Raw genomic sequence first — 27896 nt, forward strand, 5'->3', positions numbered from 1 at the left:
GTCTGCTTGTTATTTGCTTTCTTTACAAGCAGATACAAAAGAAATCAGTATATATATATATATAGTTTGTTATCAAAAAGACAAATTTTCATTGAATCTAAGGTCATTTTTCTATTTAAATTTGCCAGAAAGAATCTGCTAAACTTAAGATTTCTTTTTGGTCAAGAAGTTGGCCAACCATGCAGCCTCCCACAGCATTCTAATTGCATTCTATTAAGAGAATACCTGTACACGTATACAAAACTTGAACAGAATTTTTTTACTGGATTCTAAAGCCCCTTTCCTATTTTGGAGCAACTTTAAAATACACCTCCACAAAAATTGACCAGATGATTGTAGGTTACCCAACGATTCATCAATGAAGTTGAATCTGAAGATTTACGTTTCTTAAGTAACACTAAACCTAATCCAAATCCTAACTCTAACCCTAGGTCTTTGACGTTTATGTTCATAAACCCAATTATTAGGGTTTTTAAGGTCAGCCCCTATTTCATTTGCCATTAAACAATATGCTTACATCAGCTTTCTTTGTTGGTTAAAGAAATAACACATTCCAATTCTCAAAAGAGATAGTCTGTTATAATTAACAGTGTCAAAATTTATGGTGTATCATAATAAAAAATGATACTCATAAAAGCTTACAATGTAAAACTTTAATTGCTTACTTTTTATTGGTCCCCAATATTTTCATCCCACTTAAATTTCAGAATGTGTTCATGTTCGCCAATATTTTACCAATATATTTCAATCTCATTTTTATGTGCGGTGCAAACTGATTTTAATCAAAAACTAGATTATAAAAGTTTGTTCACACTTATGATGATGATGTAGATTGCATGTTCAAAGTTCACCCTCTGTATGCCTGTCCTCATCAGCTTGAGATTGCCAAATATCCCGCTATTTCAACTATCCCGATCGCAAATTATCCAGTTAGTTTGCGTCTTCATCAGCGCGAGGTTGCAATTAGCAGGATATTTGGTCGTGATAATCATCCCAAGATATTTTGGGATATTGTTTGCAAAATATCACACTATTTGTCGGGTGCGTCTTCACCAGCCCGAAGACTCGCACTATGCGCGAACGCTGAGCAAAATATCTCGAGCTAATTGCTCAAGGTCGAGTTTCAAGTTTCGAGGTCAAATCTCGAGCTGATGAAGATGCGATTTGTAACTTCAGGATTATTTCCCAAATCAGAAATAGCGAGCTATTTGGCAATCTCGAGATGATGAAGACAAATGGCATATTTGTATTCCTCACATTTGCTCGACTATAAAGACCATAATATATGAATTTATATACCCCATGTAACTTTATGCACCTGTGTACTGAAGAAAAAATGTAAGGCTATTTATATCGTGATGTAATTTTTTCTTGATAGTAGGTACATGTACTTTCTTGTTGAGTCATTGCAGATAATCTTAAAGGGATTGGATATCTTTGTATCAGATTCTAAACAAAATCCTGGGTTTAGCTCATCCTGCAATCATAATTATAAACCTTTAGTTTAGGTCAGTCAGGAATCCCATGACATTTACAAGCCGATCGCCTGTCTGATTATCAAGATATTGATGAATGAAAGATGAATGTTTTTTTTTAACACTTTAGTCAATTGGGGAAAACAAGTATGATAAAAGCGGTCACTCAAAGATTTCTACTTTTTTGAGGAACTTCATGATCATTTTTTGTTGGGGCTTCAACACCATATCACAGACACTAATAACACATAGGGCCATGCATCTCAGATTTGTAAAACTGGAAACGTTGTTAAATAATGCCTTTAACAGTATTCATCATTGCTATAAAAAGAAATGATAATAATATTTGGCAGCATACATGTTCGTCATGGTTATACAGTGAAAACTCGTTTTAACGAGGTCCTTGGCTTGGGACAGTGGAAATGACCTTGTTATACATACATGTATATCAGGAGTCTTCTGATATAAGGGTTGAAAAATCAAGAGAATATGAAGTCTGTTTTTTTTTTTCTTTCTTTTCTTTCCTTTGTTTTAATTTTGACCATTTCTAGTTTTAAGGTAATGAGGGCCTTTTCATGTGATATTACTATTCAATATTACTGCACGTAGGAATAAAAAGAATAAAAACGCTCGCACACTTCACTTTTCCCAGAATAAACAATTCACTTGAAGCCACTAGAAACCTAAACGGTTTCAAGTAGTTATCATCATTGAAAACTACATACTGTCTGTTTGGAGCCAGAAGCTAGGTCTTAACCCCTTGTAAAGGTGTCTAGTGTAAAATGATACGATTTAGCCCTTGCGGCTCGAAACAGATGATTGAAAATTATTTCAAATTCTATTCTTTGCTCTCAATACAATATGTCCTGATTCTCCTGAATGTACATTACATTTTATATTAAAGATTTGTTTTGTTGGGTATGGTGATGATCATGCTCGCTTGCCTGTAACACATTACTTCAAAACTTTCCTTTGTGTTTTTACAAATAGCCATGCCATTTAGATTATCATGTATAGTTAACAACTAAATTATTCATACCCTTGCCAAGTTTTGTAATGTTTTAAGTATGTTAAAAATTGATTTGTCACGATTTATGTTTCTTGAGAATGTGACATTATATTAAAGCTTAAAATAAAATAAAAGCATTCAACAATGGCCATTCTTCCTTGAGTTACGACAAAGACACAATAAACATAAAATTTACAAGGGATATCTGTATGAATAATTTACAAATTGATGTATGTTGATGGCAGTCATCCATCATTAAATGAGGCTGGTTACCATGCGGAGAGTTAAGGCTCATACATAAATCATCAGTTTCATGATGTCAATAAACTCATGAAGGGTTCATTGAAGTGTACCTTGTTTAGTGCTGTCTCATTTAGGGTGATGTATTACATTGTAGAAAATTGTACATGTAATTTACCGAAGTGTACAGTATGTAGTATTTATTGCTTTATTAATCTGAAGCACTCTAGGGGTTTCAGTAAGTGGTACATATGCAGTCGTGTCTGAATGGTAACTGTTACAATGAAAAATGCACATCATGTACAGTAAACATACAGATAATTGCAACCTTGTGAGTTTCTACACTAATTTGTGTACATCTTTACTTTTGAAGTGTATATTGGGAATGAATATTGGATAGAATTATATTCACAAAAATTGGTTTAAAACATATCAGGATGAAATACACTGTTTTAGAGGTTATTCTTTAATAGAGGGTTAATTGAAAAATGCTTTATTACATGTACATGTAGTTGTTACCAAGCATACCCACTTTTACATCCTGTTTGTTTGAAATTAAATAAAATCAAATTGAATGACTCATCTAGCAAATAAATGCAAATAGTATTGTTTCCTTGTTTCCATGCTTTTTTTTCTTTTTCTTTTTTTTTTCTTTTTTTTTTTCTTTTTTTTCTTTTTTTTCTTCTTTTTTTTTCCTTCTTATTTTAATGCAAATTACATGTTTGTAAATAAACCCACATGACTGTTGGACAAGCAGAAGGCATTTTAATAATAATAATAATAGCATTCTGGGTTATATACTTGTAGCGCCCCACGATGTTTCTGAGGGTTTCACATCTACTGTACGTACCGGTCCATTTATTATGTCCCCTGTCATCAGATTCAGACTTGCGTCCAAACAAAATATGCACATTCTCCACCTCCTGGGGGACATAATTCCAGCCAGTTTTATGGAAACGTGGCCAGAATGACCCATTACATATATGTTTCAACTATGTATTTTTTCTACCATTTGCTCCTAGATCTTTGCCTTGACTGATCCTTCCACCCTGGAGCTTGCTTGTGAGTTAGGGGGGGTGGGGAACCTGTTTGGTATCGAAGATCCAGAACTCCGAGCCAAGACCAACCGAGAACTATGTGCTCTCAACCAAGAGCAGTACACAGAGATTGCCCAAGAGCTCCTCTCACATCTAGACCCTACAGCAGTCGCATCATTGGTAAGTCATCGGCATATCCAGAATTCTCCCCCCCCCCCCCAAAAAAAAGGGGGGGGTTCTGGGGTAAATGACAAATATTGTAAGGTCAGGGATCAAGGCTACAAATTGTTATTATAAATTATTGGATATTTTTTGGTTCTGCCTCAGCCCCCTTTTTCTGTGTCCACCAGAATATGGCTCAATGGATGACCATCATTTTGTAAATGGGCCATTCTGTTTTATTGAACTGAATGGAGTACACTATCAAATGCTAATTATAATCAAATTCAATTGTCTGAGAAATGACACTGGCCCCATAATTTCAACAATTCCAATTAAATTCTTGTTTGTGGTTTGACAATGTGACAAAGGTTGTATTCTTTTTGTGCAATAGCGACCTGATCCTACACGGTTTATAAATTAAGCTTCTGTTATTATTAAATTAACTGTTTGTTTGTTAATTACATGAATCTTTTGTTTATTTCGCTTTGTTTTGTTTAAAGAAAAAGTTATTTACAGATGCACATGCCAAGAAAAGTAATGTCAATACCTCACTTATCGATAGATGTTTGTCTCATTGTCTTTTCTGAATGAAATAGTTTATAAGACTTTGTAATCTATAGGTTGTAATCATGTTTGACCTGGAAGATTACGATGGACTTCCTTTTGTAGTTTGGTTTGTATATCCTGATGACATACATGGAACACCCCCAGGGAAATTGACTATGTCCGGGGCAGTCTACCAATTGCCCTTCCGCCTAAAAATGTTTGTTCCTAGAATACAGATGTTAAGGCAATCTCCAATTCTGGTAATAAAAGGACAAATGAACTCTCTCGGATTCAAACAAAACTTGTATGAATTGTTCAGTACTACAAATGAATGTTTTGTGTCAATAGTTTGGGCAGAAACTGTGTACCGGTAATAGCTGGTTGATGACCAAATAAAGAATAGAAAATGATCTTCAAGTAATGGTCCCAAACACATGCACAAGTTTTTGTATTTCAAGGAAAGTTTTGCTTTTCAATAAATGTTATTTTCAGAAAGTGTTCATTAGTTTGTTTATAATTTGTTTATTCAAACAACCCATTCACTGCATACATACATGTAACAAAACAAGTCAGAATCAATTTTAGCCAGTTTTTCTAAAAATACTTTTGCAGTACTTACCAGAATTAACCTAACCAGAATTCTAGATTATCTGTAAGTCTATTCATAAAAAAAATCCATTCATGCAAAAGTTTGTATGTAGGTATTGATGTAGTTATCTTTCTCTTCTTGCTCGCATACAGGCTGGTTCTGCTTCAAGTAGCACATCATCAGGTAAGAAACGCTGCATTTATCTCCTTATTTTCTCTTACTTGTTAGAATGTCCTTTGCAAAATTACTAGTACTCTTAAATGCACATGTACACTGTGTAGGGCACGGTTCATGAATTTTATTGTGATAAGCAGAATGAGAATTAAATTAAATAAAATAAAAAATTGAAATTCATTACTGGTACTTTTAAAATAAGGATACCATTCTTGTTAGATACTCAAGGTATGACACTTGGGTTTCAACAGGGGGAGGGCATAGGCAAGTTAGTCCCCCCCCCCCCCCCCTACAATCCACTAGTGACATGTACATGGTCGGTCTGTCCCTGAATTAGCTCTTCATTGTGAGTGAGTGCAACAATCGACATACTGGTACTCACCAATGACTTGACTGATTGCATTGTACATATACTTTTACCGTACAGTCATTTATTAAAGGTTAGTGTCAGGCACTAGCAATCGGTGAAAGGAGTTACATGCGTGACCCAAAATGAGCTTTGCAATGGGCCATATTCATAATGTAACCAAATTGAATGCGTACGTCTCAGTGACTGTGCCTCAATACATATTACTCATTCACCTATTAAGAATAATCGTATTTCAATAGTCAGAATGCAAACTGCATATTTTATGTGTTGTTAAGTAGGGCAGTCCATAATGTTTGACCTACCTAGCAACAAATACTATTTACAAACCGCATTCTCACTATTGAAACACAATTATTTGTAACAGGCGAATGAGATAGTTTGTATCGAGGCACTTCTCAAAGACGTATGCATTAAATTTGGTTACATTACGAACAATGGCCTATTCGACAGTTTGGTTGTCATGCCAATCATGCTAGGAGTCAACCCTGAGTGAAGTATTTCTTAAAAATATGAAAATTTCGAGGGAATTGGAGCACAAGTTGTCTTGCTAGAATGCATGCATCTTGAAGGCACAGAGCAGTCAAATGATGCCCATGAGTATGACTTGCAGTGAGGCTTTTCCATTTGAAGATATCAAACCATTGTAGATGTACAATATATGCCCTGCACATCTCCACTGTATAATTCATCAATGAATATTTAATTTCTACTAGAGCATGCCTTTTATTACGTCAGTGAATGCTGCCAATAGATTTTAATTTTTCATACATCTAAACTGTACATGCACTTTTATAGGGCTCTTGATCCTAAAATGTCACACTTTATATAAGATTTTCTTGTTGAAAATATACGTCTTGATAAAATTTGGTGAAAGCTTGAAATGCCTAAAACTAATACATAGTTACCAACTGTGATTGTCACTCACTGTAGTACACTTGTACCATAATCTTTGATTCTGAATGAAATGTGTGCATATTTATTTTATTTATTTTTATATCTTTTATCTTTTTTTTCTTCCAACATTATAGGTTCAGTCACACTGTCTGACATTTTGACGGACCCAGCAGCTTTTGAGGAACTTTTAAAGACCGACCTTGGGATTGATCCTAATGTGACAGAGGAACTCATGAATACACCTATTAACCCTAGAGAGGTAAGTCTAGACAGATATCGATAAAGAGAAAAATAGATGGATGAATGGAGAGAAAGGTGCGTATATGGATGGAGATCTATGAGCGTGAGGGAGGTATGGAGAGAGAGAGAGATAGAGAGATAGATATATAGATATATATATAGAGAGAGAGAGAGAGAGAGAGAGGGGGGAGAGAGATGGGTGGAAGATGTTTGAGATATTTTAGAGCTTTATCTACCCCAGTGGGAAAAAATGCTTTCTGTCTTCTGAGAGGAGGGAAGAGTTTAAGAAGAAAATATTTCAGGGGATGTCCAGGATATAAATGATACTGAGGACTATTACAGAATATCTGGATTCTGGGTTTGAAAGGAATACTACTGTTGTGTGTTACAGTGTATCTGGGGAATGGTTAATGTATAAATGAGCAATATCGAAGGGAAAATTTTCCATAATTACCATCTTCCTGATTAGCCACTATGAATAATCGCAGGGGTGTCATGCCAATTTTATTTTACATTTTTATGATTCGGTTTAATGTTTCCAAACTGTGTTTGAACTGAGACAACATCAAACATTGTTTGTCATATTCTCACCCTCTCTGTATGAAACATGATAAGCGCAGTAATCCGTTAGACAAAGTCAACAAGTGTTATCCAGGATGATTGTGTAGGCAAATACTGAAATTTGGGCCGGGATGTTTTAAGAGCAAAGAATCCTCTTTACGCTGTGTTTTTACTAGGTGGCAACAATTTGATGACACATCACTTTTATGTCTCATTCTTGTTGACTCTGTTTATCTCACGTTCCATATTTGTTGGCGTGTTCCTCTTCGCTTTCTTATCCATTCCTCTATCATCAACATGTCTTTATCTCCCCCCCCCCTCTCCCTCTCCATCCTGATTGATCTTGATCTGTTATCTTTCTCATCCTCAATCTGTCTATCTTTCTACCCATTTTCCATCTTTCTTCCTCTCTCTTATTCTTTCAATCTGTCCATCTTTCTGCCCTTTCTCTGTCTTTCTTCCCCTCTCTTATTCTCTCTTCCTCTCTCTTAATCAATCTATCTCTCTTTCTCCCCTTCTCTATCTTTTTTCCTCTCTATTTTTCTCTTCCCTCAATATATCTACATGTATCTCCCCTCAGTCTACCGGGTATCTCTCTTTCTCCCCTTTTCTATCTTTTTTCCCCTCTATTAATCTCTCTTCTCTCAATCTACCTCTCTTTCTCTCCTTTCTCTATCTTTTTTCCTCTCTCACTCTCTCTCTCTCTCTTCTCTCTCTGTCACTTTTTTTCTCATTTAATCTCTGTATATACAATTTGAGAGAACATTTTATCATCAGTACGATAATGAAACTATAATCATGCTGAATACTTGTACATTGTAGCACACCCTTAAAGTAAACAACCAAAGTCTATCATATTTTGATGGGTAATACCATGGGCGTGTTCATGCTTCACTTTTTCTGGCCAGAATCAGGCATCTGTTACGCGGTTAGTTTAAAACACGGTTGCGTCCATGCTTACTTTTGTAGAATCACCGAAAAACGGCGATCACGATCGCCGATCGTAAACTCACAAAAAGATGCGTTTACAATTTGTAAACGCGTTTAAATGGGGTCAACGCACTGACCTCTAGTGGGTCTACGTAGCATGCACAGTGAAGGTTTGCGAATCCAGCTGGAAGATCAATTAAGGCCACACAAGGAGAATTGCCTGGATGAGCCAGAGAAGTAAGCATGAACAGTACACCATGGAACTGCGATCACGATGAGCGTTTACGATGAGCGTTTCAGATCGCTCATTCTACCTTCAAAATCAAGCATGAACGCGCCCCTTGTCTCCGAGACAGTAGTTACTAGATTTATAAACTTGAGATTACCATCTTTTTATAAACATGGTGCCATAAAGTAGATGACTCCATGTTACTTTGTTAAATTTACTACGATTATCAAAAAAACATGTGATTATACATACATGTAGGCTAGAGGAATGGTGAAATACACTGTATGTAGTGATGAATAATACTAGAAGCAATGGCTTGTATTATGTTCATGTAGAGTACATGTATGTACTGTTTTAGTGCTAAAGCATATGTTGTTTTTAACATGTACACGTTGTTTGTCTAAGAAATGTTAAGGTAAAGTTCACTATATTTGCATTTGTGTAAATCAGCTTCCCACTCTATGTGTACTTAGCAACCAAGTTTCATTTCAGTCCTGTGCTTATATTTTCGAGTCTGTTTGGCCAAAGATCGGACTTTGAGACCAAATGCAAACAAGAATGTATTCATTAAAATTCTTTTATGTGCATGTTTTCAAAAAAACAAGCACTTACAGCAAACAAGTCAGTTGAGTTGTGAGAAATAAATGGAAGACATAAAAATGTACCCCTCACAGGTGATGATCATGATTCTGTGCTCCTCATCTCTTTCTATCTTCTTTTCACTCTTCTTCTTTTCATTCTTCTTCTTTCCTATTTTTTCCTTTTCTTCTTCACTTAGTTACTATTGATGGCGAAGTTACCATCAATGGTAAGTTTTGTGCAACGGGCCCATACCTACCAAATGGTGCTCAAGGAGCCTACAAATTACTGCAAATTTACCTGACATACTGAATGTAAAATCATTCAATAATTTGTTTTCCCTCACCAGGTACTCCTTTATTACACTCTGGTTGTTTTGTGAACAGCGTCAAAGACTTCAGAAGAGTTATGTCATGCCAAAGGTAGTAGTGATTTCAACAACATAAAATCACTGACCAGCTTTCTCTGAATTATTGTGTAATAAATGAAATAAATAGATGAATACATGAAGTGTGAAACATTAAATTTCTCTATTGATTCTCCTACTCCAGCTTCAACTGTTGTTACAAGGTAGTGGCATGCATGACACTGTGTGCAACGAGACTGCTCTAGGTCAGATCATCCAGCCTCAGAACCCTGGTGACCTTGATGATATTAGCAGAACCCTTTGTAACCTGACTAATAGCCAACTGGATGAGTTCTCAAAGGATCTCTGGCAGTCCTTGGATAAACAGAAGTTCATTGATTGGGTGAGTTCTTTGATTATGTATGTTTCTATCTTCTATGTTCTTTCAAATATTCTCCATATTTTGCTTTAAAGGGATCGTTTAACAATGCTAAATCTGAGATGCACGGCCCTACATGTTATCAGTGTCTGTGATATGGTGTAGTATTGAAGCCCTAAAATTGTGCTTCAAAATTATCATGAAGTGCCTCAAAAAAAGTAAAAATCTTTGAGTGACAGGTTTTGCCATACTCATTTTCTCCAATCGACTGTAGTGTTATAAAAGCCGTTAGGAAAACAGAAAATTCGATTTTGATTTCCAATCATAAATATTTTGATCATCAGACAGGCGATCAGCTTGTAAAAGTCATGGGATTCCTGACTGACCTAAAGGTTTATAATTATGATTGCAGTATGAGCTAAATCCGGAATTTTGTTTCAGAATCTGAGGCAATGTTACGGAGTCTCTTTAAAAGAATTATCTTACTTTGTCCTCATTGTTGATGGTGACGAAAAGTGATAATATCAAATGTTTCTGATATGGCAACCCAGAATTGATCTCTTAAGGTGAAGAGGAATAGAAAATGAATTCTGTTTAAATATTTTACTTGTTCTCTTTATGATTTTCAGGCCAGGAACAATTCAGATGTCCCACCTAATGTCTATGACGATATCAAGCAAATCATGCAAGAGGTAAGATTAATTAATTTAGTAGTAGTTTGCGAGTATCAAATTAATTGTCTTAGATTGTTCAAACAACCAAAAGAAATAATGTCAAGGATTGTTGAAGGATATTCAATCATGACTATAACCTGTATCATTTCTGAATGTTTCAAAGAAATATTGAATCGATGTCTGATGTCAAATTTCTAAACTCTTTTAAATCATTTGTCTTCATTTCATACATGTCTTTTTGCTTAAGATTTAAGATTACAAACAATTATCTCCATGAAATTACAGGGGCATTGGCAGTCTCTAGCAGATGACATATGAATTAACTTGGTCTCTAGCTCTATAGCAATGACCAACGGATCACTAATCTGTTAAAAGAACAATAGTACAGTCAAACCCGTCTATAGCAACCGCCCGAGGGAAACACAAAAAGTGGTCTTTGTAGCCAGGTTCCTTTAGTACATGTTTCAATGAGAAACCATTTTCAAGGGAAACAAACAAATGTGGCCTTTGTAGACAGGTGGTCACTAAAGCAGGTTTGACTATCTGAGTAATTTTCAATTCTTCCCAATCATTTCAGATTCAAGAGCTGGAGAGCTTCAGGAACCTGACCTCAGAGATTGAGGATATCCTGAAGAGCAACGACACCGGTCAGCTGATCTGCGGAGACCTGCCCTTCCTGACCCTCGGCGGGTTGCCCAGCTTGGGAGGGGATGACCAGCAGCCCCCCGCAGCAGGGGAACCAGAAGAACCTGTGGAACCGATAGAGCCCGTAGAACCAGTGGAACCTGGAGATAACCCAACATTCCCTCCACTGAGTGGTGGAGATGGAGATAATGATAATAGTATGTTCTAGCAATACCTCTTTCATGTACATGTAACAAGTATTGTCTCCAACTCAGTAAGGTGGTGAGATGTCAGTAAAGTGATGATTTTAATGTCAGCCAAACTACCAGACAGAATTACGGGCTGTGCTTTAAAGCGGGACTGCACTACTTGTAGATACTTGCGCTCTTGATATACCCAACAATGCCTAAGCGGTACTTGTTGGTCCCTCATGATCCCCTTTTTCTTATGTTAATTGAGAGCTGAATTAATGTGATAACCACCTGTCAGTGACCACGCAGGGAGGTCTAATCCCTCCTGGCCAACCTAGTGCAAATAGGCTTTCAAGACATACATGTATGAAGACAATTTCAGATACGTACAATATCAGTGTTTTTTTTAAACCATATTCATGTGCATCTGACAAATATTGTCTCCAACTATACAAGTATTCTGAAAAATTTTGACTTACAAATTCTGAATTTCTCCTTTTTCATTTCCAGGTACAATTCCAGGCACAGAGCGATGCCCTTGGCTTGTGGACATTTTGCAGTCTGGATCACAGAGTACCAAACAAACACAGTATGTCCTATCGCTCTTCTTACCCATCATACAAGGATACATCTTCTACACACCCAACACCACCGCCACCAGACAGATCATGAAAGAGGTATTGCTAGAACAGAATTTATGAATATGTTAGATATTTCTTAAGTGTATACTCCTGAGTATTAAAGCAACCAGTGGACCTGATTTGCTTTTATTTCATCAGACGGATTGAATATATCTTAGTTTGCCCAAGGGGCACAGATTTACTTAACTATTAATATTATTATTATTGTTAAGTATTTTGCGTCACCTGTGGCTAGGGGTGGAAAAATAAAATGAATCACTGTAACCACCGGGTCTGTCCTCTAGGTATAACTGATTGCAGATGTGCAGGTGAACCACTACACCGGGTCCCACACCACCCCCCCCCCCCCCCCCCCCCTCTCACACTTTTGTACAAATAGTGCAGTGGATTCTTGACGTGCAAAAGTGGTGACTCTCCTCTACACTGGGCTTCTATTTAATGTCCTATCTGAGGGACAGAGTGATTTCCACCGTAACCTAGCCTGTGTCTATGAAACAAGAGGGGCTCATTAACATACAACACATGCTTCAGCTATTCGCGTGGAGTGGCTTCAAAGCCACGATCTTCATGGTTTGTCAGGTAGACGCTTTACAGACTGAGCCAACTCGCCTCCTCTTTGCTCTTAACATGGCACATACTGATATAACTGTTGTTGTTACTTTAAAGCCCTACTGCAATACTTATAGTTACTTGCGCCCTCTATATAGCAAATAATGCCTAATCGGTGACCGTTGGTCCCCCATGATGCCCCTTTTCTTATGTTAATTGAGAGCTGATTTGATGAGATAACCACCTGCCAGTGACCTTGCAGGGAGGTCTAATCCCTCTATGCCAAACTAGTGCAGAGGGGCTTTAAACTTGTGTATTTTATATTATAAGATGTTCTGTAGATCTAGTTCTAGAAATCCTTTTTTTGTAAACACATCTCCTGTTATGATCTCTCTACAGGCTGATGAGATGTTCAACAGTCTGAGGGACATGAAGGATTTAGCTGAGAAATGGATGCAAGTATCACCTTGCATCAGAGTGAGTATATTTTGTTCTTTAAGTTAAGGAAAACAGTCCACCAATCAGATAAAATGATCTTTTGGTTGTGTAGAATATTTATGTAAACCAAAGCCAGAATCTATCTTAAGCTTTCTATAAACTGATGTAGGTACAGTGTATCATCAAAAAATTGACATCATTTTACCTAATACACAATGAACACAAATAGTTTTTCATAATTTGTATCTTTGGTAATATCTTTTAATTAGTCAGGATGAATTTTTAAGAAAAGTCAGCTGACAAAAAGACAAAAAAGATATTGGACATAAAACTCAAATGCCATCTACAAGTGACATGAACGTACATATACATGTACTTACAAGATCAAGAAACAAAAATGTTATGTCTTTCTGTTTTTGTCATTTAACCAGGCATTCGTTGAAAATCAGGATCTGCGTACCATGGCAACCTGTTTGAACCGCTCCAGTCAGGGCCTTTCCCCTTTCCCTGACAACCCCTCCGATCTCCTTCCAGTCACCGGTCTTCCAGGGGGTGTAACCTTACCCCCCATTCCACCCACAATGTTACCCCCTGTGCTCCGGAATAACTCCTACCTACCGGACTTGTTTGGGAACGACACCCAGGATATTCTGAACCTCCTGGATGCCATGGACAGTTTGGCCAATACAACTCTTAGTGTTCTTAATGTGAGTGTTCTAATGCATTGTCTTACAGCTACAGTGAAACCTGTCTATAAAGAACAACCAAGGGAAACAAGAAAAGTGGTCTTTATAGGCAGGTGGTCTTTATGTACAGGTTCGTTTAGTACATTACATGTTTCAATGAGAAACCTTTTTCAAGGGAAACAAAAAAATGTGGTCTCTGTAGACAGGTGGTCTTTGTAGACCAATGGTCACTGAAGCAGGTTTGACTTTATTTACATTATCTCTTTCTTTAACTCTTTGCCTGCTTTGGCCTATTAATAGAACATGCAGTGGTGTTCTTCTGCCAACTTTTATCGCATGCATAATGTGCATGGAACATAATACACTCAAAACAGTGTGGCAATCAAAGTTTCCAGCACATATATCGCATTGGAGGATAATTCAACCTAAATAGCAAAGTACTTTTGGTGGAAGCAGACGCATCTATACAGTGTACTCTGTTTATGTTCATTGAAATGTAATGTAGGATAACCCTTCATTCTGTATATAGTGGACTTTGTCATCCCATGTCTTACTATAAAGAAAAAAAATGGAATAAAAATGATTGATACATTCATTTCTGTGCTTATTTCTGTGATTTGTAGTACGTGTAACTAGTATGTTTGAACTTCAATAGATGGAAGTATTCCCTTGAACCAACATTGATTGACCTTCTCTCTCTTATTATGTTTCCATAGTGCTTTGAGCTAGACCGATTCCGTCCTTACAAGAATGAAATGGATCTCGTTGATGATGCCAAGGTTCATATTGAAAACTACACATTTTGGGCTGGTAAGTCTTGCTTTGTACTCTTTACTTTTAAATGGATTCCACTCAGTGTGGACTGTGGGAGAGTTCTTTCTTGAGGTTCATTGTAAATTTATGCATTATTGAAGTGACGCTTTTAGATTTATATCTTCCTGATTACATGTAGTGTAGATTAAGTACAATGTTAAGAAAGATTTTAAAATGATTAGGTTTATGAGAATATTATTTTCAGCCGTTTGTATGAATTCGGGCTGTCATATTCCAAGATAGCTAGATTGTAATTGCTTTCCTTTTCTCAAAGATATTTACATTGGAAAGCAATCAATTATATGTTAATGAGAGCTTTCCTCTCAGAAGAACTCCATTTGATAAGTGGAGATGTTCAAGCTTTTAGCACACAAAGGAAAGGAAGTCAGGTTCCTAAGTGAATAGAGATTAGACTTCCTTTCTTCACATGAAGAGAAGCATTTTACACCTCGCCTAATCCCAAACAGGTAGTAGAGGAGTATTTTACACCTCACCTAATCCCAGAAGGATACACATGTAGTAGAGAAGCTTTTTACACCTCACCTAATCCCAAACAGCTGGTAGGTTTATTGATTAAACCTTTTGTTTGTTAAAATGGGCACCTTGACCACAGCAGATCCCTTAGTTCATGATAACAAAAAAAAAACCTTTTTGGATAACCAATGTCCTCGTTATATTACATAACATTCTTTTGAAGCTTGGAAGTTCACTTACCTGAATTTGTCAATAAAGTTTAAGTTCCATTCAGATACTTCAGCTGTGTATAAACATCACTTTGTATTACATGTACCTAGGACATGTAGTATGAATTTGAATTCTGAAGGTTCTTTTCTAAATTGAAAAGTGATTCTCACTGAATTACATCATGTTTTTTTTGTTTGTTTTTTTATGATAACAGTCTTTGACTATAAAAGTATATTGAAATGAAAGGACATCAGATCCTAATGGAAAAAGACAGTTACATGTACATGTATATGTACACATTTAGTGAGAAACTTGGTTTGAAATTATTAGTAATAGAACATTTCCTTTATGAATTGATGTATCAGAGAACTTTTTTTTTTAATTCTTAATTATAACAGTACATTATTATAAATTCCATTCACTGCTATGAGTAAGAAGTGCAATAACTTTTACAGGTAGCTCTTTACATATACATGTATGTCTCTAGGGAGAGGGGAGACAATGAATATAAATGTACCTTTATTAAAAGTCTAGCAATTGTAACTGAAATCGTAACCTTGATCGTAAGGTTGATATTGAGTGTAAGTCTACGGCTCATCATGTATTGATTAGACTTAAGATAAATCATGACTCTTTATAATATGAGGCCTTGGTATTACTATAATCTGTACTGAAAGGTTTATGTACACATGTAAGTTTGTGTTTTGGGGGCTAATTTAATTGTATTTGACATTTTGTATGTTCTGTCCGTTTTCAGGTATTGTGTTCACCAACGTGGATCCTGATCCCGAGAGTACCTACATTCCACCTCTGCTAGACTACAAGATACGCATGGACTCGGCTTTCAGTGAGAGCACAAGCAAGCTCACGGATCAGTGAGTAGTGTTTTTAACTGTTCCTCCCTCTTCAAAAGCCCAAGAAGGAAATACAGACAAATAAACTTAATTTGATTTAATGCCCTGCTTTTGTAAATATATTGTCCTAGGTGAAATTTGCTATTTTGTGATATATATGATCTTTTGGTACTACTATCTACATGTACATGTCTATGGATTATGAAATTTAGACTGATATACATGTATATTGAGGGGAAGTCATGATTTTTGCTTCAAGAGCCCAAAAGGAATAACTTCATTGCTGTATTGTTATAGCACTATGTGTCATATTTATTGTCCAACAGACGTGAATCTGAACCCTTTTGGGATACTTAGTGTGGTTTGAAATTCCAAATGAGCTTTAAAAATACCTTATGCAAAATTGTAATGATCAACTTCATAATCCCTAAATGATTATATGGGGCCTTTGCTTATTTCACTAAATGTGTGTTCTTTGATATATATTTTGTTTAATTAGTATTGTTCCCTGCACTATGGGTTGATGAGTTGGACTGAAACGAAGAGAGCACACACCATATCAAATGATAACTTGCTCATTTCCTTTCAGATATTGGACTCCAGGACCCAGGAAAAATATCAGAGATCGCAAATATTTTGAGAGCGGTTTTATCTTCATCCAAGACATCTTAGAGCAAGCTATCATTAAAGTGATGACCGGAAAAGAGGACTTGGGAGCTGGGATGTACATTAAACAGTTCCCATATCCGTGCTATATTAATGATCTGTAAGTGTGTGTATAATTTTTCATGTAGCCAATCATTTATTTTCATTTAGTAATTTGGTTTAACCCTATTTTAACTGGGCTATTTCAGACCAGGTTTTTACTGGGGGGGGGGGGGGGGGGGGGGGGGGGGTCAATTTGACCCCCCTAAGATCTCGACCGTTTCAACGCCGATCGCCGCGAAAATTTGCATGCATGTCAAGTGAAGTGTATAAAATACTACGGTAATTTCAAATTTTTGAAAAATTCACTCATTTGCATATTTATGGTAATTTATGCAAATAAGGTCATCAAATTCACATTTCTGCCCATAAATCATAGATTATTCATGTTTACCTATTCTTTTTCAATACATATATTCATTAGACCATTTGGAATAATAATACAACACTAAAAATTGGAAGAGCCAGGTTATTCCTTATGTTATCTCTTGTTTTTATAATTTCTTATGTATTTCATTGTTTTTTTAACTTATGTATTTCATTGTTTTAGTTGTTTTATTTTATTTATAACTACAATTCAACTATTTTGACCCCAAAACAAACATCTAAACTTTAAACAAGACTGAATTACCAATGTTTTATCTATTTTTAGGAAAAAATGACTTTTACATATGTTTTGTACACAAATCACGAAAATGAGCGATTTTCGGGCTGACATGCAAAGACAAAAGGTCACGTGACCTTGTAACCGTAGGTCCGATTTTCGAAAAAATTATTTAAAAAGATGCGTAAGACTCGAAAGTAAAAAGTCATGAAAGGAAAATTTTATATCTGCCGCGGTTTCGGAGTAGTCACGAAATTTCTACAGGGGGGGGGGTCAAATTGACCCCCCCCCCCCCAGTTAACATAGGGTTAAGGGAACACAAAGCATGATTATAACAATAACTGTAACAAATGCAATAAATTAGAAACTTAGCAGTATTAAAGGAACAATGACCAATGCATTTAGAGTACCCCAGAAAATGTCTTTATGAAGGTTTTCCTTATCAGTAGTTTTAAAAGGAAACATAAGAAAAGATAAGCAGTCAAAAACTTGATGACAGGTACTGTTTAATATTGCAGTTTTAATTGCAGATTTAATTGAGATGAACTCTGCTCGAGCATATCTGAAACTACCATATTTAACAGATGTGCAACAAATGCCAAGTAAATCACCTTGCTGTATTAATGATATGTCAAAGCAAATAAAACATTAAAAGCATTGACATTAATTGTGAAATTAAGGTCATTGTTATACCAAAATCCATTACATCACCTTAGAGCATGGGAAATTAAAGGATTATCATGATTATCTTCATTTCCTTACTCCAGTTTTGTCCAATCACTGTCTGGAGTTCTGCCTCTGTTCATGATCATCTCCTGGATCTTCTCGGTGGCGATGATCATCAAGGGCATCGTCTACGAGAAGGAGAGACGTCTGAAGGAGGTCATGAAGGTCATGGGGCTTAGCAACGGGGTTCACTGGCTGGCCTGGCTCATCGATAGCTTCCTGGTCATGTTCACCAGCTGTGTGCTCCTGGTGCTGGTTTTAAAGGTGAGGATGGGAGTGGATGTTGGGTGATGATGTTGAGAAGAAAGAGGAAGAGGAGGACGATGATGATGATGATGATGATGATGATGATGATGATGATGATGATGATGATGATGATGATGATGGTGATGATGACGATGATGATGGTGATGGTAATGATGACGATGATGATGGTGATGATGATGATGATGGTGGTGATGATGACGATGATGATGGTGATGGTGATGATGATGATGATGATGGTGATGATGATGATGATGGTGGTGATGATGACGATGATGATGGTGATGGTGATGATGATGATGATGATGGTGATGGTGATGATGACGATGATGATGGTGATGATGATGATGATGGTGGTGATGATGACGATGATGATGGTGATGGTGATGATGACGATGATGATGGTGATGGTGATGATGACGATGATGATGGTGATGATGATGATGATGGTGGTGATGATGACGATGATGATGGTGATGATGATGATGATGGTGGTGATGATGACGATGATGATGGTGATGGTGATGATGATGATGATGATGGTGATGATGATGATGATGGTGGTGATGATGACGATGATGATGGTGATGATGATGATGATGATGATGATGGTGATGGTGATGATGACGATGATGATGGTGATGATGATGATGATGGTGGTGATGATGATGACGATGATGATGATGGTGGTGATGATGACGATGATGATGGTGATGGTGATGGTGATGATGATGATGATGATGGTGATGGTGAGGGTGATGATTAAAAAGATGGTGATGGTGATGGTAATATTGATAAAGATGATGATGATGATAATGATGATGGTGACGTTTATGATGATAATGATGATATTTGTGGCTATAAAAATGTGAAGAACCCTGTTTTCTGGATTGTCTTTTAAAACAGTTGTGGTGCTCCTCATACTTATTAAGGGGTTGGAATTCTGATGGTTTACAGATGGCAGTAGTCGTGATGGTTGTAATAATATAAGTGGTGATGATAATTATGGTATTTCTAGTGATGTTGAAGATGATGATGATGATGATGATGATGATGATGATGATGTTGGAGGTGGTGACGATAATGGTTGTAACAATCAGTATAGTAATGAGTCAATAAAACGATAAAAATTGTCATTCTGCACTTACTGAGGATAAAGAAAATTCATGCATATCGACACAGGAAAAATAAACTTCTTCCCTTCTTCATCTCATGTAACAGCTTGGGAAGATCATCACCTACTCTGACGGAGGGATCCTCCTCCTCTTCCTGGTATCATTCTGCGTCTCCACCATCATGCTGTGTTTCCTCATCAGTGTATTCTTCTCCAAGGCCAACCTCTCGGCTGCCTGTGGAGCGGTCATCTTCTTCCTCACCTACGTGCCCTTCACTCTGGTCATCACCTGGGACGCGTACCTGACAAGAGGAGCCAAGTTTGGGGTGGTAAGTTTGGATCTATCAAGGAACTTGTCCCAAAGAACAGCACAATTGAATTTTTTAAAGAATTAATAGAGGTCATAATCTTTTTCACCATACTCCTTTGGTATCTTTGGAAGACCTCAAAATCTTTGTCTAAGGACTTTCTGGAAAATATTACATGTATCTTCCAAGCTCCTGAAAGATGCTAAGTCCTATATTGTACATTTACATTAATTAGACAACCGTCTTGCTCTCAGCAGACAATATCCAACACATTCATCTTCTTTTTTTCCTTTCGAGCCTAAATTTATATTTCAAATTCAACATGAAGTTCCTGAAAATATGCACGATTTGGACCTTGAGTTACACTGAAGGAACATTAATTGATTTTGATATGATATTCCTAACTTTTTATCCTGTAAATTCTATGTTAAACAATGGTGCACCTGGAGATGGCCCTGGCCCTGGCCCTGGCCCTGGCCCTGGTTTTGTAGTCGTAATAGTGTATGCAGCTATAGAGTCATAAATACACCTTGTAAAAGATTTTGACAATCATATCTGCAACCTGTTTTCTCTTCATTTCATACAGTCTTTGCTGAACACCATTGCATTCGGCTACGGCTCCGTCTACCTGTCCCTGTACGAGGTCCAGGGAACAGGTGTCCAGTGGAACAACATCAATACCAGTCCATTGAATGGGGAGAATGGCTTCACTTTCATGCAGGTCCTAGCCATGATGTGGCTAGATGCATTCATCTATGGAATGCTCACATGGTATATTGAAGCTGTAATGCCAGGTAAAGAGAATTCACATATTTTGCATCAAGTTTAGAATTCTTTTATTCTTGTTCAAATGGCAAGTCATGACCCAAATTCAATTTAGTTTTCTTCAACCATTTTGAATTAGGATCAAACTCTATAGATTTTTATTGAAGTTTATTTCTAAAGTTCTTATCTTAATGTCAAATCTAAAAGGTCCATGGAATAGGACCCTGTTTCATGAAACTTGTTAGCAATAACAAATGCTAACACTCTGTGACAAATTTGCTCCCAGTCAATCGAATGCCACTATGTCAGTACCTTGTATAAGATAAAACTATAATAGTTGTTGTAACTTGTCATTGATAACAAGGTTTATGAAACAGTGCCCTCGCTGTATGTCAATTCTTTGTCTTTGTCTTTGTCTTGCAGGCCAGTATGGAATGCCTAGGCCTCTCTACTTCCCCTTCACACGTAGCTACTGGTGTGGACACGGTAAACCTAACAACACTGATGGAGAAAGCATTGACATGAATCATGCTAGATTTAGAGGAGGTAAGATTGCAATTATCTTATTTCAATCATTGATTTTAGAGTCATGAATTACTTTGGACCTTGTTCAATTTACTCGCTGTGGTAATTACTAAGAAGATACATGTACATGTACTTGACTTTTAATGCAGTGGAGATAGCAAGTTCTATCTTGTATTTTCTGACAGAAATAATGCAAACATTTCTATAACTACATTTGATTATGCTGCAAAAAATTACAAAACTTGGTAAGGGTATGAATAATTAATTTGTTAACTATTATGTACAAAATTTGATATCGGCTCAAATATCCACAAATGTGAAGTACCATTTTTACTGAATGCATTGTATATTTTTCAATGACTACATGTAACTTTTTACCATTCACTTTAAAAATAAGATAAGCTCTCTTGACACTCCTCAGCAGAACTTGTATTTCATTTAAATTAGGGAATCAATAAATGGTATCTCCAGTTTCCTTCCTTTTTTCAAGTCCATTAAAACAGAATATGAAGTATACTGTGGATAATGCTGTAAGCACTTTGATCGGTTACATAACAACTGGCATAGCGATGTGTAAGAAACAGTTATTATTACTAGTCAAGTATGTTCTACATGTGTTGACCATTTCACTTTAAAAAAACATCAACATTAGAAAAGATGGCTCAAATACTCGTCTATTATCTCAATGTCGTACAGCCCCCAACTCAGACGTTGAGGCTGACCCCGCCCACCTACCCCTGGGCGTCGCCATTCGTCATCTCCTAAAGATCTACTCCACCGGTAAGAAGCTTGCTGTCGACAATCTCAGCGTGAACTTCTACGAGGGGCAGATCACATCGTTCTTGGGCCACAACGGAGCTGGCAAGACCACCACCATGTAAGTATTTTTCTGTGTCAACTATTATTTAGAAAACTGCTTGTTTTATTTAATTGAAAGAAATCGTAAGATAAACTAAGGAATACCTTTAAGTTGACATATTTTATTATCAAGTTGAAGGAAAAGGATTGTTCATATTAACTCAGTAAAAAAAAGTAAACAAGTAAACATGTGCAAGCTTGAGTGGACTCAAATCAAATATAAACAATAAAGTTATAGCCCTCATCATAAAAAAGGTTTGTGATAATCGCTAGTCCTCCAGTCAATCACAAAATATGGTTGATGATGAAATCAATTTAAGATCGCTATCAAACTTAAATCTTTGAGAATATGGCTAAGAATAGACATCCAATTATTTGTGAACATGTAAATTCATTGCACTTCAGCATTTTGGGCCAATATATCAATAGATGTTTTCCTAGGATTCATATACTGATTCATTTCTGTGTTACATGCAGGTCTATATTGACTGGTCTGTTCCCACCCACTGAAGGCACGGCATACATCTACGGCAGGGATATCCGTACCAGTATAGATGAGATCAGACACAGCCTGGGAATGTGTCCCCAGCATAACGTCCTGTTTGACAAGTAAGAACACAGTGAATATCGGATTCGCGTGATTGTGGAGTGCCAGGAGTGTCAAATCTGAGAGACATGAGTGCCATACAAGAACTCACTTGTCTTTATTATTACTATTATTATTAATATTATTGTTATTTTCATGATGATGATAATGATGATTTTCTGGTTTTCCTGTCCATGTAATGTATCTTACTTGGCTATCATGTTTCTACCTGTGGTGTGTTTTCTATTTCCTGTCTACTATTCCCATTTGTGATTCTATGTTCATACATGTTTATTTGAAACTTTGTATTTTTATGGAAACAGCCACAGAGTGATTTTTATGTAATATATTTAGATTTTGATTTAATATTTGATTTTCATTTTGTTTCATTAGGTATGATTTATGGTCGTACGTTTTAGTCATTCATATTTTGATCATTTGTTGTGTTGTACATTGACTTTGTAAATTGAGCAATTTCAGCTTCCCAGCTGCATGTTCTTTTATTGCAATAAACCAAATCAAATCAAAATTTGTTTGCCCATTGAACTTTTATGTTTGTGCAAGACCAATAAACTGAAAACTGATGAATTGATTATGTCAATTATATCGTAATCTAGGTTGACCGTAGCGGAGCATCTTTGGTTCTATGCCCGTCTGAAGGGTGGAACTGCCAATGACGTTGCCATAGAGATGGAACAGATGCTACAGGATTTGTATCTTCCTCACAAGAGAGACGAATACTCAGCCAACCTTTCAGGTAAGCTTAGACTATAATCTACATTTATGACATATGACATAGTCAAAGCCTTGTAAAGTCCTGCCTCTGTATTAATGTGTTGATAGAGCTGAAAGGGATGAAAGTTAACAAGGAACAGAAGTTTATTGTAAACAATTACACTTGCTTTTCCAATAATGTATGGTCCATCTGTGTATTGTTCAATATTTAAACTGAAAAAATACAGTGATATAATGGAGGCGAAAGTCAATAAAAGTTATATTCTTTGTATGGAGTACAGGTTCATTGTGGCAAAGAAAAGAAATCCTAGTCTGTAAACTTTCATGGTCCTCAGTAATCATTTAATCATCAACTGCACCAATCCATATGAATATGTTTTTGTCAGACTGCTTTATGATGTGTATATTTTTCCATACTTGACTTGAAATTCAAAGGTCGTGGTTCAATCCTCGATACGGCACTAATGTCCTTTGGCAAGGCATTAATCTTCATTTGCCATACTTGACCCAGGTGAGGTAAATGGGTACCTGGCAGGAATTAATTGCTTGAAATGCTGGAGCGCTGTATAAACGGCAGCTAGGCTAAAGCCGGGGTAATAATAAATGCGCCTCGGAATAGAATTTGTAGATAGATGGCGCTATAGAAATGCCTATAATTATTGTTATTTGTCAATACTAGGTGGCATGAAGAGAAAGCTGTCTATAGCCATTGCCTTCATGGCTGGCTCCAAGACTGTTATCCTGGATGAACCAACAGCTGGTGTGGATCCATACGCTAGGAGAGAGATCTGGGACCTCCTCAGTAAATACAAGACAGGTACGGAAAGGAACATTTGGAGATTCAAAGAGAAGAATATACGTGTAGATTGTGGGGGGGGGGGTCAGACCAGAGATGTGAAGATTATTAGCGATGACAATTGATGATAAATTTGCCGGGTTTATAAATTGGTGATGATTCATATCATAATCTAATGAAGATGGAGATTGTTGAGACAGTCAAACTTGCTTTAGCGACCACCTGCATAGAAAGACCACCTGTCTGCAGAGACCACATTTCTTGTTTCCCTTGAAAATGGTTTCTCATTGAAACACGAACTAAAGGAACCTGTACATAAAGACCACCTGCCTATAAAGACCACTTTTCTGTTTCCCTTGGGTGGTCTTTATAGACAGGTTACACTGTATAAAGGTGTTACAAGATAACATTCATTGATGAAAGACACATTTACACATAAAGGTTTAAGCATAAGAACAGATGAGAAGATATTCAAGGAAATACAGACAGTGGTCATGACAATAATGGGAAGTACATGTATTTACAGATAATGTAAGCGGTCTGACATAAATAGTAGAGAAAACAGTCATCCTTTTTTTTTAAAGAACATTTATAAAGAGATTTAATATTCTTTAGAAAAAGTATATGTAGAGGGTGTGCATGTAACTTATCTTGAGATTAGATGACTTTGTAATTCTTTACAAGTAGTATGACTGTTTTTATTCAGTAGTGTTGAATGTTGTAGCTTGTCGACAAACATATACATGTACATATTTGAGATGATTGAAGTGTGTAGGAGAAAAAAAGATGAAAAGTATGTCATGAAATACATTGAAGTCGTTGTTTAACAATGTTTCCAGTTTCACCAATCTGAGATGCATGGTCCTTCGTGCAATCAGTGTCTGTGATATGGTGTAATATTGAAGCCCTAAAAAAAAATGATCATGAAGTGCTTCAAAAAAATAAAATCTTTGAGCCACCCTTTTTACCATATTCATTTTCCCCAATAGACTGTAGTGTTATTAAAAAAAACTGTTGGGAAAACAGTTTCTGAAATTTCGAATTCCAATTATAAATATCTTGATAATCGAAGATGCAATTTGCTTGTAAAAGTCATGGGATTCATTTCTGACCTTAAGGTTTATAATTATAATTGCCGCATGACCTAAATCTAGGATTTTGTTTAGGATCAGAGGCAAAGTTACCTAATACCTTTAATAAACTTCCATCCCCTCAGGCCGTACCATCATCATGTCTACCCATCACATGGACGAGGCGGACATCTTGGGAGATCGCATCGCTATCATCGCTAAGGGCAAGCTGAGATGCTGCGGATCATCCCTGTTTCTCAAGAGCCATTTTGGCTCTGGATATTACCTGGTACTCACAAAGCAGACTGGTGGATTCGGACACAGTAGGAGCATGGATGAGAAGGATGATGATGTGGCACCGGTAGGTTCTCTTTCTCTTCTTCTTCTCTCCTCCACTGATCTTCGTCTTTCCTCCGTTGATTTTGACCAGATAAAGTTGAGGAATATTCACGTTACCATAAAATTACTCATATTCGTGTTCGAATAATGAATAGACTTTCAAATGAATCTCAAAACATACAAATATCAAGCATACTTTGAACATTCTTATTGTTATTATTTATTTGTTGAATTGTGTTTCGTTTGTTTGTTTGCGTTTCAAATAGCTACCAGTATCTTAGCCTGTAAAAAAAAAATCCTGTGAAGTAATGTACCAAAACCTGCAGCTGTACCCTCTCAAATTGTAGATGGGAGAATATTTTATGCATTGTCATCATTTCTGTGAAATCGTCATGAAATAGAATCGTTGGGATGCGATTGTTCTCCAGAATAGTTACTTTGAAGAAAAACAGGATAAAGTGTTTGGGAGTCAAGCGTACATGTATTTGGAAATGAATAAACTCATTGGTAAAATAGAGTTGTTGGTGTGAGATTGTTCTCCAGAATGGTTACTTTAAAAACACAGGATAAAGTGTTTGTGAGTCAAGCATGTGTATATTTGGAAATGAATAAACTTATTCTCTATGTTTGACCTTGTGACCTGTAGCTTGATCTAACCTCTGGTGATGGTGATGTGATTCATGCAGAGAAAGCCAGTGAAGCGGGTGATGTACCAGGTAAGGGGATCTACATGTACATGTACATCTAGGACTACTCAAGAAAAATTGTCTTTACATGCATATGTCTGCCAGAAAGTCCTGTCTTGGTATATTCCTTCTAGTTCCTAGTCAATGTTACTTTTGGACCTAGGATGAAAACACATTTATATAATCAATTTGGAGGGCTCAAAAACATGATTATAGAAGCAACTAAATATAATTGTGAGTCTTTTTTAAATTTGAAGACAAATGCATGCACATTTATCTTACATGCTATTAAACTTATTATTCAGTTTGTATTGCAACTTCAAAACTTCAGTATTGTCCAAACCTTTAGTTGCAAGAGGTGCGATTTCAACTGAATAGATTTCTTTTGAATTTCCTGTTTATCAGACCTGGGGTACTGCAGTGAAGCAGTCATCACAGCCTTCATCAAGAAGTTTGTTCCCAAGGCAACCGTGGCCGAGAACATCGGCACGGAGATATCCTACCAGCTGCCTCTCACATCGGCTCGCAACCAGCAGCTCTCAAAGATGTTCAGAGAGCTGGAGATGAATATGGATAAACTTTACATCAGCAGCTATGGACTCTCAGATACATCATTGGAAGAGGTCAGTTCATTAGAGGTCAAACAGAGCTGGTATCACTCTACACATTTCAATGAGTATTGAACATGTTGTAGTTCAGTTATATTACCACTCTTGTTTCTTTATTAGAATTTCTAGAAATTATAACATTTGCATGAAAGTTAGTTGTTTCTTCACGATAAGTGGAAAACTCATCTGTTTTGGTAAGCTTTTACTTGCCATGCTTCAGACTTCTTTAGACATATGACATAGCTGGTGCTGATGCAGTACGACAATATTTTTAAGTAACATCACCAATCAAATGAACCTCTTTGTAATAATAACTATTTCTTATAAAGAACCTTATTAGTTACTATGTCATGCAGTTATCATTTTCATGTTCTACGACCTTCCATTTTATTTCACATGTATACTGCAATGCATATTGTCGATTTATGAAATCAATTGATCACCTGTTAAGTAATATGTGAATGCTTGTACAAGAGCACTCCAACCTATATGCAATGTACTTATTCCAATCACACTGTACATGCATATACATGTACATTTTGCATCTGCATAGTCGGAGCCTTTTGGTACAGATTGTGTACATGAATATTTCTTAAAGATAATCATAATGAGTTCTTCTTGTAATCTTCCAACCAGGTGTTCTTGGCAGTGACGGAGGATAATGAGATGGTAGACATGGAGCCAGGAGATACTGACATATCAACGGACGGAGGGAGGTTGCCACGCCCTTTCATGGGGAGGGGCAGTATCAGGAGGAGGCATTACAGGATGCCATCCGCATCCTCCATCAATCTCAGCATCACGGATGAGCACCAAGGGCTGCTCGCAAATGATGGTGAGTTGATGATGATGATGATGATGATGATGATGATGTTGATGGTGATGATGATGATGGTGGTGGTGAAGATGATGATGTTGATGATGGTGGTGGTGATGATGATGATGATGATGATGATGATGATAATGGTGGTGGTGGTGGTGGTGGTGGTGATGATGATGATGATGGTTGTGGTGGTGGTGGTGGTGGTGGTGGTGGTGGTGGTGGTGATGGTGATGATGATGATGAAGATGATGATGATGATGATGATGATGATGATGATGATGATGATGGTAATGGTGATGATGGTGATGGTAATGATGGTGATGGTGATGATAATGGTAATGATGGTGATGGTGGTGGTGGTGGTGGTGATGATGATGATGATGATGATGATGGTGATGATGGTAATGATGATGAGGATGATGATGGTGGTTGTGGTGGTGATGGTGATGATGATCATGATAACGGTGATG

General features: G+C 36.8%; 1 protein-coding gene across 2 annotated transcripts in view; it reads left to right on the forward strand.

Moving 5' to 3' along the window:
• The window catches only part of LOC100891819 (phospholipid-transporting ATPase ABCA1), a 74096-nt gene that overhangs the window by 27347 nt on the left and 18853 nt on the right, over positions 1 to 27896 (forward strand). For both annotated transcript variants that reach the window (XM_030996818.1, XM_030996819.1), the window contains exons 7-30: positions 3747 to 3941; positions 5211 to 5241; positions 6631 to 6755; positions 9587 to 9784; positions 10390 to 10452; positions 11012 to 11276; positions 11760 to 11926; positions 12839 to 12916; positions 13309 to 13584; positions 14280 to 14373; positions 15818 to 15935; positions 16504 to 16680; positions 17991 to 18213; positions 19435 to 19656; positions 20222 to 20429; positions 20824 to 20946; positions 21622 to 21802; positions 22261 to 22392; positions 22987 to 23126; positions 23784 to 23921; positions 25117 to 25331; positions 25956 to 26025; positions 26401 to 26618; positions 27240 to 27438. In XM_030996818.1, coding sequence (XP_030852678.1) covers positions 3747 to 3941; positions 5211 to 5241; positions 6631 to 6755; positions 9587 to 9784; positions 10390 to 10452; positions 11012 to 11276; positions 11760 to 11926; positions 12839 to 12916; positions 13309 to 13584; positions 14280 to 14373; positions 15818 to 15935; positions 16504 to 16680; positions 17991 to 18213; positions 19435 to 19656; positions 20222 to 20429; positions 20824 to 20946; positions 21622 to 21802; positions 22261 to 22392; positions 22987 to 23126; positions 23784 to 23921; positions 25117 to 25331; positions 25956 to 26025; positions 26401 to 26618; positions 27240 to 27438 — 3856 coding nt within the window. The remainder of the gene's footprint in view (positions 1 to 3746; positions 3942 to 5210; positions 5242 to 6630; positions 6756 to 9586; positions 9785 to 10389; positions 10453 to 11011; positions 11277 to 11759; positions 11927 to 12838; positions 12917 to 13308; positions 13585 to 14279; positions 14374 to 15817; positions 15936 to 16503; positions 16681 to 17990; positions 18214 to 19434; positions 19657 to 20221; positions 20430 to 20823; positions 20947 to 21621; positions 21803 to 22260; positions 22393 to 22986; positions 23127 to 23783; positions 23922 to 25116; positions 25332 to 25955; positions 26026 to 26400; positions 26619 to 27239; positions 27439 to 27896) is intronic.

Source organism: Strongylocentrotus purpuratus, unplaced genomic scaffold, assembly GCF_000002235.5.
Source record: "Strongylocentrotus purpuratus isolate Spur 01 unplaced genomic scaffold, Spur_5.0 spur5_scaffold_3, whole genome shotgun sequence".
NCBI lineage: Eukaryota > Metazoa > Echinodermata > Echinoidea > Camarodonta > Strongylocentrotidae > Strongylocentrotus > Strongylocentrotus purpuratus.